We start from the raw sequence: 12,354 nt of genomic DNA, 5'->3' as shown, positions 1-12,354 counted from the left end.
TGAATCCCTGGAGAAGGGCGGGGAATTCACTTTGTTTTTCACTGAAAAATAGATTATAAGCTCTACGGGGCAGGGACACTGTCAGTGCTATACAAGTACAATTATTATTATTTATAAATAAAAGACGCGCACAGAGGCTGAGAGAATACCATGGCCTGGCTCTGTCTGCCCTATGTGGGAACTTTGTATGCCAAGGACTGGTTGTGAGATTACCAACGAGAAGAATTCAAAAGAGGAACTAATGGGGCAGTGACCACGTGGGATTTACTGCCCACAAAGACTGCGATGGCAGATACAGAAGATATGATTAAGAAAAGGTTAGGGATCTTTTTAGAAAGGAAAGGTATACGGGGATATACCAAATAATGCAAATCAAAAGCATCCATCGAGAAATGTGATCCTATTTACAGGGGCCAGGAAGCATTATTTTCTCTTAGGAGATATAGTTGACCACCGCATCACTGGGGCGTTTAGTTTGCTTCCTCTGGGTCAATATAAATACAAATACAGGACGAGTATCTCACTGCTTAGTAAATATGATGTGTTATTGAGCAGAGTATTGCATTCAATTAGAATTTAAGATTGGACTCTCCACTTTTCAGCCCGAGACCCTAATCCACTTCTATTTCCTAAAGGGCCCTTCCAAATAAACAGACACGGCTTCCCCGTGCAGGAGAAGAGGTCAGCTCCAAGTGAGTGGAACTACAAAGTTCTCCAGCACATGGAAGCTTCTTCACTGCATACGGATTCAAGACTTAGGTCGCCTCTGTCCATGGCCATTCAGGTATATTGTCAATCAAATGGAAAAAATACCCTATAGCACTGGGAAGAGCGCGAAAAACAAAAAACAGTGCAATCTGTGTGTGAACAGACACATCCCCTCTAAATTAGGGAATTTACAAGAATATTTCAGTGTCGCCCCTCGGTCTGATTCGTCTATTGTGTACCTGCTCACTAAGCGTTCACTCTTTTTTCTCCTTAAAGAACAAGTGAGCAGTTACGGAATCGTGGAATCAGACCGGGTTGAGCCGGCAACTGGTATCACGAGACGAGATCACTAGACCACGTGACGCGGAAGTGGACTCAAACGCTACGGCGGTGAGATACCAGCAGCTACACAAAGTCTGTTGTATTCAATTGTGAGTTCCTCTTCATATGTGTAAGGGCACTGTGCATATTTACCATTTTCCATTTGGTGATTAAATTGCATCACTATGTGCGCGCGCCGGCTTTCCGCTCCCCATTTTGTGATCCACACCCCACGAGCTACAGTCTCTACCCAGACCATTGAGGTGTGGAGAAGGGGATCCCACAGAAATACATCTACGCATATCTCCAATCCCAAAAGGAGGTCTTCACCAGAGGCGGGCGCCATTTTGTTCTATTGACATTTGATTGTAAATGCCCTAATTTAGATGGGAGGTGTCTGCTCACACACAGATTACACTGTATTTTGTTTGTCTGTCTTCCCAGCGCTATAGGGTATGTTTTTCACTGCGACTATCTTTTCTCTTGGGGTGAGAGAATCTTAACTATCTGTCCCTGCAGCTTGGGCAAGTAGGATTTATTTGTTTTTATGCGGGACGCTCATCTTTTCACCGATTAAAGAGCGCATTATCGTAATTTTTTGCACTATATTGTCAATCATCTTGCACGGTTTAGCGCTAGAAATCATGGACTGGATGGAAATCGCATGGAGTCAAACATGTCGGACTGAATGCCTTGTTTCTTTTCCAATGGGAGTTTGTACGGAAAACCATAAACCAGTATTTCTTGTGATCTGTATCCATACTGGTAACCACTTTGCTCTCTCCGTTTCCAGGTGAGTTTATGGCTTGACCAGGAAAACAAAAACGGGATGGCCCCCACTTCCGCTTTGCTCAGGCTGCACCGTGGGGGCGTCAGCCCGAACTCTCCCTACAAAACGAGGACTAAGTCACGACAACCCTCTGGTGTGCCAGGGCCTGTGCCGGATGTCACAAGGGCTTTGTGAAGGGACGAGGGGTTCAGGGCCACATGGTCGCTGTAGAAGCCACAAGGCATTTTAGTAATAAGTATCTGTATCCTCCTAGAAAGAAAAAAGCATAGAACCGGCCTGGACCCGCCGTTTCAGTAAGTGGTGAGAATGGATCTGATTTGCTAAATGTTTCTATGATGAATGTTCCCAGAGAAATTATTTTGTTACTTGTTTTGGCTCAAAAAGTAAGGCCATATCCCAATTAATGAAGACAGTAATTGAATATTTTCATGTAATGGTGTGTTTGTATATCAAGGAAGCACGAAAGGACATTTACCAAGCAGTGCTATGTCATAAGACCCCTTCTGGTGCCGGAAGAAATGTTACCGCCTATTCAAACCCCTCCCAAGTGTCTCCAAACTAAAAACAAATTGAGTTAAAAATATTTCCAGGTATTGGATTCTGGTAAGAAAAATGCAATCACCCCGGTGCGACCTCAAACATAATTTGATCATAGGAGACACTGCCCCTTTAAGAGGAAAAGGGCAAACACATGGCAAAGCGATCTTCTGAGGGACAAGGCGTGCCCCAAAACTCAAGGGATGGGAAGTGAAGGAGCGGTCTCGCATCCTATTTACAATGACAGATCTGCCTTTTATCAAGCGGACACATTTTAAAGAGACAATCCTTCCTAGGGCCAAAGTGTACTGATGGCAGTGACATGTTTAAGGGGTCACATCTGGGTGATGCTTTTTTTTCTCTGGCTGTGTTTGCACCTTTAAACTGCAAGTCACATTCTGTCCATTAAAACCTCCATTGACGTCCACAGCAAACACCAATACCGCTATAATAAATGCGAATATTAACTTATCGTAATTTTTACTACCGCGGTATTACATCATATCGGTATATTGCCCAACTGTACAGTTTACAGAGTGAATGAATGTCGAGATCTCCTTCGATATGAATCCAAAAGCACATGATCAACATTGAAATATATTTACCTTGGCTGGCGTCGACACTGGTGCCATCAAGTGGGTTTACGATGCCCGGATAATCCCTCCCAAAGGAAAGATGTTTGATGTGATGCGTCATATTTATCTGAAAGAACACATTTAGTATTAATATACGGCACTCCTGATATGCCATGTAAAATACAGAAGGGTATAACACCACGACTCAAACTGGCGCCTGGCGCGGGACCTTCATGTGGCCCATGGACTTGCTAATTTCATACCAGTTACTTAGTGTTTTTCACACCGAAACTCACTTGTAAGTTAAGGTAAAGTAAATATATATGGTACAGATGTTATGTAGATGCATCTAAAATGACATTGAAATAACCCTTGTCGCCCATTTACTGATCTGACCTCTTTGGAGAACTAGTAGAAGACCCCTGGTATACACCTTCAACATGAAGCAAGACCTGCCCAGACAGAGCTTACAAATCGAAGCAATGTGAGGCGACATGTCAAGCCAACGCCCTGCTTAACAGGATTTGCAGGTGTGAAGGCACATTGTAATGTAACACTTTTCTATCAAATCTGGTCCGTAGAGATGTGCGAAAACTTTGCATGAGGTCAGGAACCAAGCAAAACGTACCCTGGAGTTGTGAATATAACCGCGGCTGAGTCACAGCTCGAACGCGATGCTCCAAGCAATAAGTCAATGGCCCAGATACACAAAAGGGTGCCAAGCTTTAGCACGGCCATACTCCTAACGATATGAATGGGAGCGGAGGCGTGCTAAAGATCAGCACCAGTGTGTGGATCTGGGCCAATGTGCACTATAACTGTTTAATATGCTAATAACTCTACAATCACGTAATGCAGAGACTATAAATACGGAAACAAGGGTTCGCTCACAGAGTGGTGGTATTTCGCTGAAAGCCCCCAAATCTAAGGCAAATTTCCCGATATTAGCATGGTGATGCTTGGTGAAATATTTAGCAGGGAATTTAATTTTGGAAAACAGTTAACATTTCTCCAACACATTTTGGACCATTTCCTACATCGCTGATCCACAGGGCAATGGTTTCGCTCTGGTACCAAACTAACGCATAGGTGGTCCACTTCAGCCCTCAAAGGCCACCAACAGGCTAGGTTTTCAGGATATCCCTGCTTCAGCACAGGTCGCGCAATCAGTGGCTTAATCAGAATGGCGAAAAAAGAGAGATCCAGCGCTCCACGGATTTCAAGATAAATGAATTTATTGTGCCACACGACGTTTCGACCAACAGGTCTTTTTCAAGTGATTAGGCCTAATCGAAACGTCGTGTGGCACAATAAATTCATTTATCTTGAAATCCGTGGAGCGCTGGATCTCTCTTTTTTCCTCAGTGTACATTGGAATTTGCCTGGCAGGTACTTCCTATAACCAGCAGCACCGGTAAACTGTATGTATTTATTATATTGTTGTGTGCAGCCAAAACCCCTTTACATTGGTACTTAGTCAGAATGGCAGCAGCACCTGTGCTGAAGCAGGAATATCCTTATAACCTAACCCACGGGTGCGCAAACTTTCTGCGCTACGCCCTCTGCCTGCTCAGCCCTAGTGCTCGCGCGCCCCCCCCCATACCTAACAATTGGCGTCAAATTACGCCGCGGGGTCATGTGATGTTATGTCAACCTGCGGCGTCATTTTATGCCACGGCAACGCATCGCCCAAAGTCAAGGTAAATAAGTTAGAGGCCACGCGCGCTTCCTGGCATTAAATTTAAATGCTTTGGGGGGGAAGAGCGCGGGGCCTCTATAACCGACGTGCCCCCCCCCCCAAATAAATCTTGTGCCCCCAGTTTGCGCCCCCCTGACCTAACCTGTTGGTGGCCCTTGAAGACTGGAGTTAGCCACTCCTGGTCTAGTAATGCTATTTCTGATCATACTCACATTGTCAAGTCCAAAGCTCTGCAGATCGTGAACTGTCGATAGAAAAGAAAAAGATATATACAGATCTTCATAAAGCACAATTGCATTAACCGCTTACATACAAGAGGCGCCTGTAACGTACAAGTGACCAACTGCCTCTCAGACGGTGGAGAATAAAGCCAGATAAAGCAATTTTGTGATTCCCTCCGGTTGCTCCCTTCGGTCTGATGTCACCATGTGTTCAACAAGAGTTTGCACAGGCAGAGCCCTCCCCGGCCCCCTATCTTTATTGGGTCTCTAATAAGGACAGTGTGAGCCAAGGGGAAAGAAAACACTATATTAACAAACATTGCCCCATTCACCACCCTAAACAAATGTAATGGATAAATGTTATTTATGCAAGAAACCCCAACCCTCTCTAATAGCGCGTCTGAGATCAGATGCACTGTAAGGAACCCCCAACCCTCTCTAATAGCGCGTCTGAGATCAGATGCATTGTAAGGAACCCCAACCCTCTCTAATAGCGCGTCTGAGATCAGATGCACTGTAAGGAACCCCCAGCCCTCTCTAATAGCGCGTCTGAGATCAGATGCACTGTAAGGAACCCCCAGCCCTCTCTAATAGCGCGTCTGAGATCAGATGCATTGTAAGGAACCCCAACCCTCTCTAATAGCGCGTCTGAGATCAGATGCACTGTAAGGAACCCCAACCCTCTCTAATAGCGCGTCTGAGATCAGATACATTGGAAATTCTTCTGTATTTAGTACAATTTTCAAGACCATAAAATTGCAAGGAACCATTAGGGCTGCGATTCCAGTGCGTTCTACCGGGCCAAGTACATGCGTCGGTGCGCATTTAGCAGCCGCGCTGTACTGCAAGTTCACACATACAATTTTTTTGTATGTGGAACTTGCGACGGAGACGTGGCCACGCCCCCGCCAGCGGTTCATCCAATGAGGGCAGACCAGCCACGTGAGGTCATGGTGATGGCCATGCCCCCGCAAAAAGCCCACCACGCCCCCTCCCGTCACAAACGCTCCCTCTCTCCCAGGGCCGCGATCTGCGGTGAAGCGCTGTGCACACGCCCTCGGGCGTGCGTGCTACAGAACGCACTGGGACCGCAGCCTTAGGGATGCCCAGGGAACCCAAGGGGCCCCTAGGAACCCTGGTTGAAAAACACTAACCTATGCAGTGGAGGAAATACAAAGCATAAAGTATAACATTGGTAGTGAAGGTACCTGATGAAAGGGTCACCTTAACAAGGATGCATGTTTGGCCAAACAATTGAACTAAATGACCCATATTTGGAATAAAAAAAAATTATGTATCAAGTAATGTCATATTGGACATTCTATATTGGGGCTTCTATGCACTGTTCTGAGAGTAACCCTTCTGCATTGAGGACGCTAATGATCATAAAAGCGGTAGCGGAGGTGGGCGATCATAATGCGACGAAGAGCAGCGTCCTCAAAATTCATAGGGGTGACAATTGGCAAACCGTGCAGAGAAGCGGCAGCAGAAGAGAAGGGCGGTGTGTGTGTGTGTGTGTGTGTGTGTGTGTGTGTGTGTGTGTGTGTGTGTGTTCTCTAAAGGGAACACACACAACTTCTACTCCTTTTTATAACAGCCCTATAGTTTACCATTATAAGCCCCTCCCCATAACAAGGAAAGAGGAGCAGAGGAAGTTTAGCTTGCAAGAGGAAAAGGATCTACTGGATTTGTCTTTAGAAGGTTTTCCATCGCACGTGCTGCCCACAATATGCAACTGAAGACCCTGAGCCAAGATAAAAGAAAGGTTACATGGAGCTGAAGTTCTTCTGTAGCATGGTGAATTGAATGATCAGAAATAGCTAGTTATACTTGGATTGCAGGCCTTCGTGCGACTTAATGAAAGATTAGTGGGTTTACAGGTGCAGTGCCATGTTGCCGACCCGAATGCAACCTTGATAAAGCATTTAATAGTCTAATTGGCTTCCCTAAAAAGTTTTAACTGTGCTAAAAGCAAAGATTGGCGGCTTTAATTCTGTGAAAATTAATTTCTTCTGGGCCTCTGGATGGGGAGCCATTGTCAATCAAGGGGTTTGTTTACCCTCCCCCTACGATGTCCCTATCAGAGAGCCAATAAAGATAAGGGGAGGGTGAGAGGGGGCTCTGCCTGTGCAAACTCATGTTGAACACAAAGTGCCATCAGACAAAAGGGAGCAGCCAGAGGAAAATCATCCCCCACCCAGGTCTCCGCTCACTAAATATTTCTGGTTAAAAGACAATAAACCAATGTGACCCCTAAACAGGTCACTGTCATTAGCACACATTGCTCCTAGGGAAGATTTCATCTTTAAAAATCACCCAAGATCTAGAATAATCCTAACTGAATTCTACCTTCTTCCTAATGGAAACCCCTAAAATCAGGGCATGCATTGCCACATCACACGATTTATTTTACTTTTGGGGAGAGAATTGCAGCGTTGGAGGTGCAGTTCCAGTATCCTCACTGCAGCATTTCAGCACAATGTTGCTGTAAAAGCTTTTTTTCCTGTAGGCAATTAAAAATGGCCGCCTGAGGTATTTTCTCAAAACTGCTAAACAACTGACCCGATCCCTGGACTTGTTACTAATTCATACTAAATTACTTATTTATACATCAGACAAACATAGGGTACAAGTGAAACCTTTAATGGCCAACTTGTGGTTAAGAAGAGCTAGCTCTCAGAACCAGGGGTCTCTTCAGGCAGATTTTAGTTTAAAAAAATCCCAGCAGGACTTGTGTTCCTAAAAGCCAGCGCACCTCACAACCACGACTTAACCACTGAGGACTTCTACACTACTTTTGTAGTGTCTATTCTACCGGCTAACAAGGTACAATCCTCTTTCTACATCATAACAGAGCTGGACAAACTGGACAAGTGGATTTCTTCCCCAGCCTGGTGTACAGCAGTGGGATATTGGGGGTGGCGACATATGGAGTTCTTAGCGCTACGCAAAGCATTGTGGGACGCAACTTTGAGAAGCAGATCGTGCTCCAAAGACGGTCAGTGGAAACCACCATTTTCCCGCACCGGCCGCCGCAGTGGACAAATGGCTTCCCGCGAATTTGCTTAATGGGTTTAGCAAATGTACATCTCTCACAGAAGTGCATCCAAAAAAGGCAGGTTGGCCCTGTTTAGCCATGCAATAACTACATAATGAACACGGCACAATTCTGTGAGGTCTTGAATGAATTGGTCCCAAAGTCAGCTTGCCAAAGCCCCCTGTACAGAATAGGTATAGCGAGATGGAGAATAGACAGTATTCTGTAACACTTACTCTCAACTGCGTGTACTGCACAGAAAAGTAGGCAGAGGGGAGAGGAGAGGTCTTAATTATACAACACGGAACAGTCCTGATTAAGATAAGACAGCAGAGACTGACATTAGTACACAACCTTTAATTCTTTTGGGTAACTAGAGCATCCTGGTTAAACAACCCCTTGTTTTGGTCACCCACTGGTCAGTGTAAATCTTGTTGCAAGAACCACTTTGCCCACCCAGTCTGTCCATTTTCCTATCGGCTGTCAAACTCCAACCCTACTAGATCCTTGGCGCTCATATTTACGATGGCCTAATGTCCATCACAAGCATGTTTGAATCCTCTTACTACATTAGCCTTATACCACTTCTGCTGAGAGCCAATTCCACAAATATACCACCATTTCCGTGACGAACGACTTCACATTTTCACGGAGCCTTCCACCCCCCAGTTTCCGAGCGTGGCTTCTTGTTATAACACTTTTCTCTGAGATACAGTGGGCTTCCTTCCTCTACTTTGTTGGAACCCTCCATATGTTAGAACGTTCTCATATCCCCCTCTCCTCCAAGTTGTAAATATGGTGGTCTTTTATAGTCTTTCCCAATGGGTTTTATGGTGTAGACCAGCATTTCCCAAACTTTGTTACCCTGTGCTCCCTCTGCTAGAAAATAGTCCCCCAAAACTCCCAATTAATAAATCTCATCGCCATCTCACTAATTACACTGTGTGAGTGATCCCAGGCAGTAAAGGGAGTAAAGGGCAGTAAAGGGTCCTGAGCCTGTGGGGAAAACATATGCTTAATAAACCACCTAACTGCCCCTCAGTGTGTGAAGGCAGCAGTGGCAGTGGGCTTCCAAAGTCACTCCCCACAATGCCTTGCTGCTGTGTCACCTGGCAGCTCATGCTGTAACTGTGATACCCCCCAACACTAAGGTGCAGTCCCCATACAGACTCAGGACCCCACAGTGTGTATGCTTGTTTTCTCTTTTTCTCTTGAGGAATCCATCAAGAAAATAACTTTGTCTGCAATCACAATTAAACCATTCCTCAGCGCCACAGGAGGTGTCTTTCCCCAGCCATCGAACATGACCCAATATCAACACGACAGGTCACCCGAAGGCCTCACTTACCGTGGACATGGGACTGCTGGAAACTTTTCCCGGGCGCGAAGTGAACGTTTCCAGCGACCTGTTGCAAAGAAACACATTGGTTTGGTTACGGCTTCGAACACCTGCAATGACCTTCCTGCAGAACTAGGAACGGGCGAAAGGGTCGCCCGAGCTCGCAAAGCGTGGAATGTGCCATATGAGTGGGAGTAAGGGTCTGCCCGCGATTCGTCATGGGGGGACTCCATGCCTCTGGACGAGCTTATTGGCAAAATGCTCCACAAAAATCGCTAGTTTCGCTTAAGGCTAATTTCCACTGAAGTCTTTACTTTTATTTATTTTTTAACCCTAGTTGGGAAGCAGGGGGTCCTCAGAGCTGAATGGTGTTAATTCGAGCTCCGGGGACCCCCTGCTCCCAGAGGTACTTACCTCTGAGAGGGCCCCGGATGGGCATGCAATATGGAAGTTTAAAGGTCCAGCTGGCCAACGTCATCCCTTGTGGCTTCCTATTGGCCTCCGAACCTTTAATCCCGCATTACATACCGGCAGCACCTTTAGAGGTCAGAATCTCAGGGTGCAGGGGGTCCCCGAAGCTGGAATCAACGCGGTTCAGCTCAGGAGACCCCCAGCATCATTCCCAGGAGACGTGGGGGGATACATTTATTTATAAAGGGAACGGCTTTTCTTTTGGAGACTATAGATGGGACAAGCAGCTGAAAGCTGCGAACTGGCAAAATGGAAGACTCCTCTAGCGACGTTTTTAACCCTTTGAAGCTTGCCGAAGCGTTTCCCAAGGAATCCAGTCTGGGGGGCAGGAGATGCTTACAATTCCACGCCTGCATGCGGGACAGTTTGGCACTTCTCTGCATGTACACCGAACGCAAAGCAGAGCAACAATGTGTTATCTGCACCTGTGACACTGCTGCTGCCCTCAACCCAAACATTCCTCAACTCTTCCGCTGTAGTTGCTTTGCAAAGTACCCTTGGCAGTGGAAGGGTTAAAGGGTATCTAGCACGCGAGTGCAGTTTTTCACGCTTGTTTAGTAATGAAGATTTCCTTTTAAGTTAGAGACTTTGGAAGTCAGTGTATCATTTCGTGGCACTTCTTCCCCACTTTTTGTTCTTTGATACATCTGTAGATACATTTTTTTCTATTTGGAATGTGCAGTATTTTATTTTTTCACACTTATTCGCACATTTTAATTCTCACTCGTCACACGATATTTATATATTTTTGCATGTTTTAACCATCTACATACTGTATACATCAATATACAGACAGACGTCTGAATACCTACATGTTTACAAATATATTAATATACGTGTGTATATATGTGTATAAATGGATACACATTTTTATGTATATTAGGACACTAGTTTATGATTTCATTCTCCTTTTAGTATATATCTACATGTAAAAGAATAAAACAATTTAGTGTCAGATATAAAAATAAGTCATTTTTATTGTTTTCGGATGGACACTATTTATATTAAAGTATACGGGTGAAGTCTTGTCCTACGCCTCCTACTTTCTCTCCCCTAGTAACAAGATTATGAAGTCCCTCCTGTATATATGGTGTTACAAGGCAGGAGCAGGATCTGACGATCGAGTCACATTGGTCTTAATATGGGAGACGTGTGAGGAGCACTTACCTTGTTGACTTCTAGAAACCCGTACACTTAGCAGCCCTCGTTCCTCTGCTCTTCCATCTTCTGGCTGAAGCCTCCCGCTTACACTGGGCTATGGAGTCCGGAGTCTTGAACGCCCAGCCTTTCCTTCGGTACGCCTCGCGGACATCATCAAAGGAGTTACAACACCTGCGAGGAACCAGATAACACAACCATGTCATTACGAGCGACAGAATGTGTGAAACAATAACCGCAAAGAACTAGGAAACACATTCTAGAATCATAATCTAATTTAAGAAAATAAGGTGGTTCCCAGCACTCGAGAGATATGTTAATAAGAACGGTCACACGCGTTAAGTGAAAAAAACAATAGAACATTTGTTACTGATGTGAGTGTGTACAGAAACATGCAATATTACATCTCATACAAAAAAAGGTCAACAATGTGATACACCACTCAGGTCCTAAAGCGACACGGACAATCGCAGGAGAATATATACAGAATATGTATCAAAATGAGCACGTCTGAGTGAACACACAAACTAGATACACAACCAAAAACAGGAAGAAAAAGAGCAAAAGGAAACAAACATGAGTAATAGCACACAATTACACGCTTCTCACACGCGCTGTGACTCCGATGAGCTGGGACGCCGCGGATCTAGGCATTTTGAGGGGCACTTTTTAGGAGAAGGGAAGTGCCACCTGTATTTGACACGTGGGAACTGATCTGAAGACTGGGTTAGTGCCCCGAAACGTTGCCCCCCTTGTTTAATTGCGTGTTCCCTTGCCCCATGCTCGTGGGATATTCTCCTCGAGTCCTTGTAGTGGATAAGTATCGGAGCGCATACATACTAGTGTTGATTTTGATACATATTCTGTATATATCGTACTGTTATTGTCCTTGTTGGTGTATGATCCGAGTGATGTGTATCACCGGATATATTTTGTATGAGATGGAATATTGCATCCTTCTGTACACACACTATATCTTTTATCAGCAACAAATATTGCGTTTTTTTCATCATTTAACACGTGCCCGTTACCACCCTTACCAAATAATACGTTTTCAGTGCTGGGAACCACCTTTATTTTTTACCATTAACCTAGAGGGAATTGGGGTCCCTCTTTGTTCCTGTTGCACCGGTATTTGTATATATTGATACCCGTTCCGTTCCAAGGGGGTGCTGTCTGACCTATACACTTTTCATAATATTAAGTCTCCTTAAAGTGATCAGAAGCATTGGAAAACCTGAAACAAATCAATAACAATGATACAGCGCAACCCCGTTACAACGCGAATCCGCTTAGAACGCGATGCCAGCGTGGCGCCCAACCATTGTGTACTCCGAGCACAAAAAGTCATCTGCTTTATGTAATAAAATGCCAAGGTAAATCGCCGGTATTGCGAGTTGCTTTTATATTCTCTAGGATTTAAAGAATATTCTGGCAAAGGAAAAACATGGGTAGGATCATGTGAGTAGGTTACAGGCTCTGTACTTCTGTAACCCCG

The 12,354-nt window shown here is 44.9% G+C and overlaps 1 protein-coding gene across 21 annotated transcripts in view; it reads right to left on the bottom strand.

Annotated features, from left to right (window-relative positions):
* Positions 1–12,354, bottom strand: part of LOC142486275 (endoplasmic reticulum-Golgi intermediate compartment protein 3-like) — a 148,487-nt gene that overhangs the window by 21,792 nt on the left and 114,341 nt on the right. For 10 of the 21 annotated variants that reach the window (XM_075584881.1, XM_075584882.1, XM_075584885.1 and 7 more), the window contains one exon: positions 10,866–11,030. The exons of 3 other annotated variants lie outside the window; for them this stretch is intronic. In XM_075584881.1, coding sequence (XP_075440996.1) covers positions 10,877–11,030 — 154 coding nt within the window. In that variant the 3' untranslated portion in view covers positions 10,866–10,876. Of the gene's footprint in view, positions 1–2,568; positions 3,059–4,842; positions 4,875–9,236; positions 9,295–10,662; positions 11,031–12,354 lie in introns of those variants that run through there. 8 more of the 21 variants (XR_012798881.1, XR_012798883.1, XR_012798884.1 and 5 more) reach the window with 6 other exon arrangements.

The sequence above is a fragment of the Ascaphus truei genome, unplaced genomic scaffold (genome assembly GCF_040206685.1).
Source record: "Ascaphus truei isolate aAscTru1 unplaced genomic scaffold, aAscTru1.hap1 HAP1_SCAFFOLD_804, whole genome shotgun sequence".
Taxonomy (NCBI): Eukaryota; Metazoa; Chordata; class Amphibia; order Anura; family Ascaphidae; genus Ascaphus; species Ascaphus truei.
The sequence above is the reverse complement of the archived record's forward strand: the minus strand, read 5'-3'. Positions and strand labels throughout refer to the sequence as shown.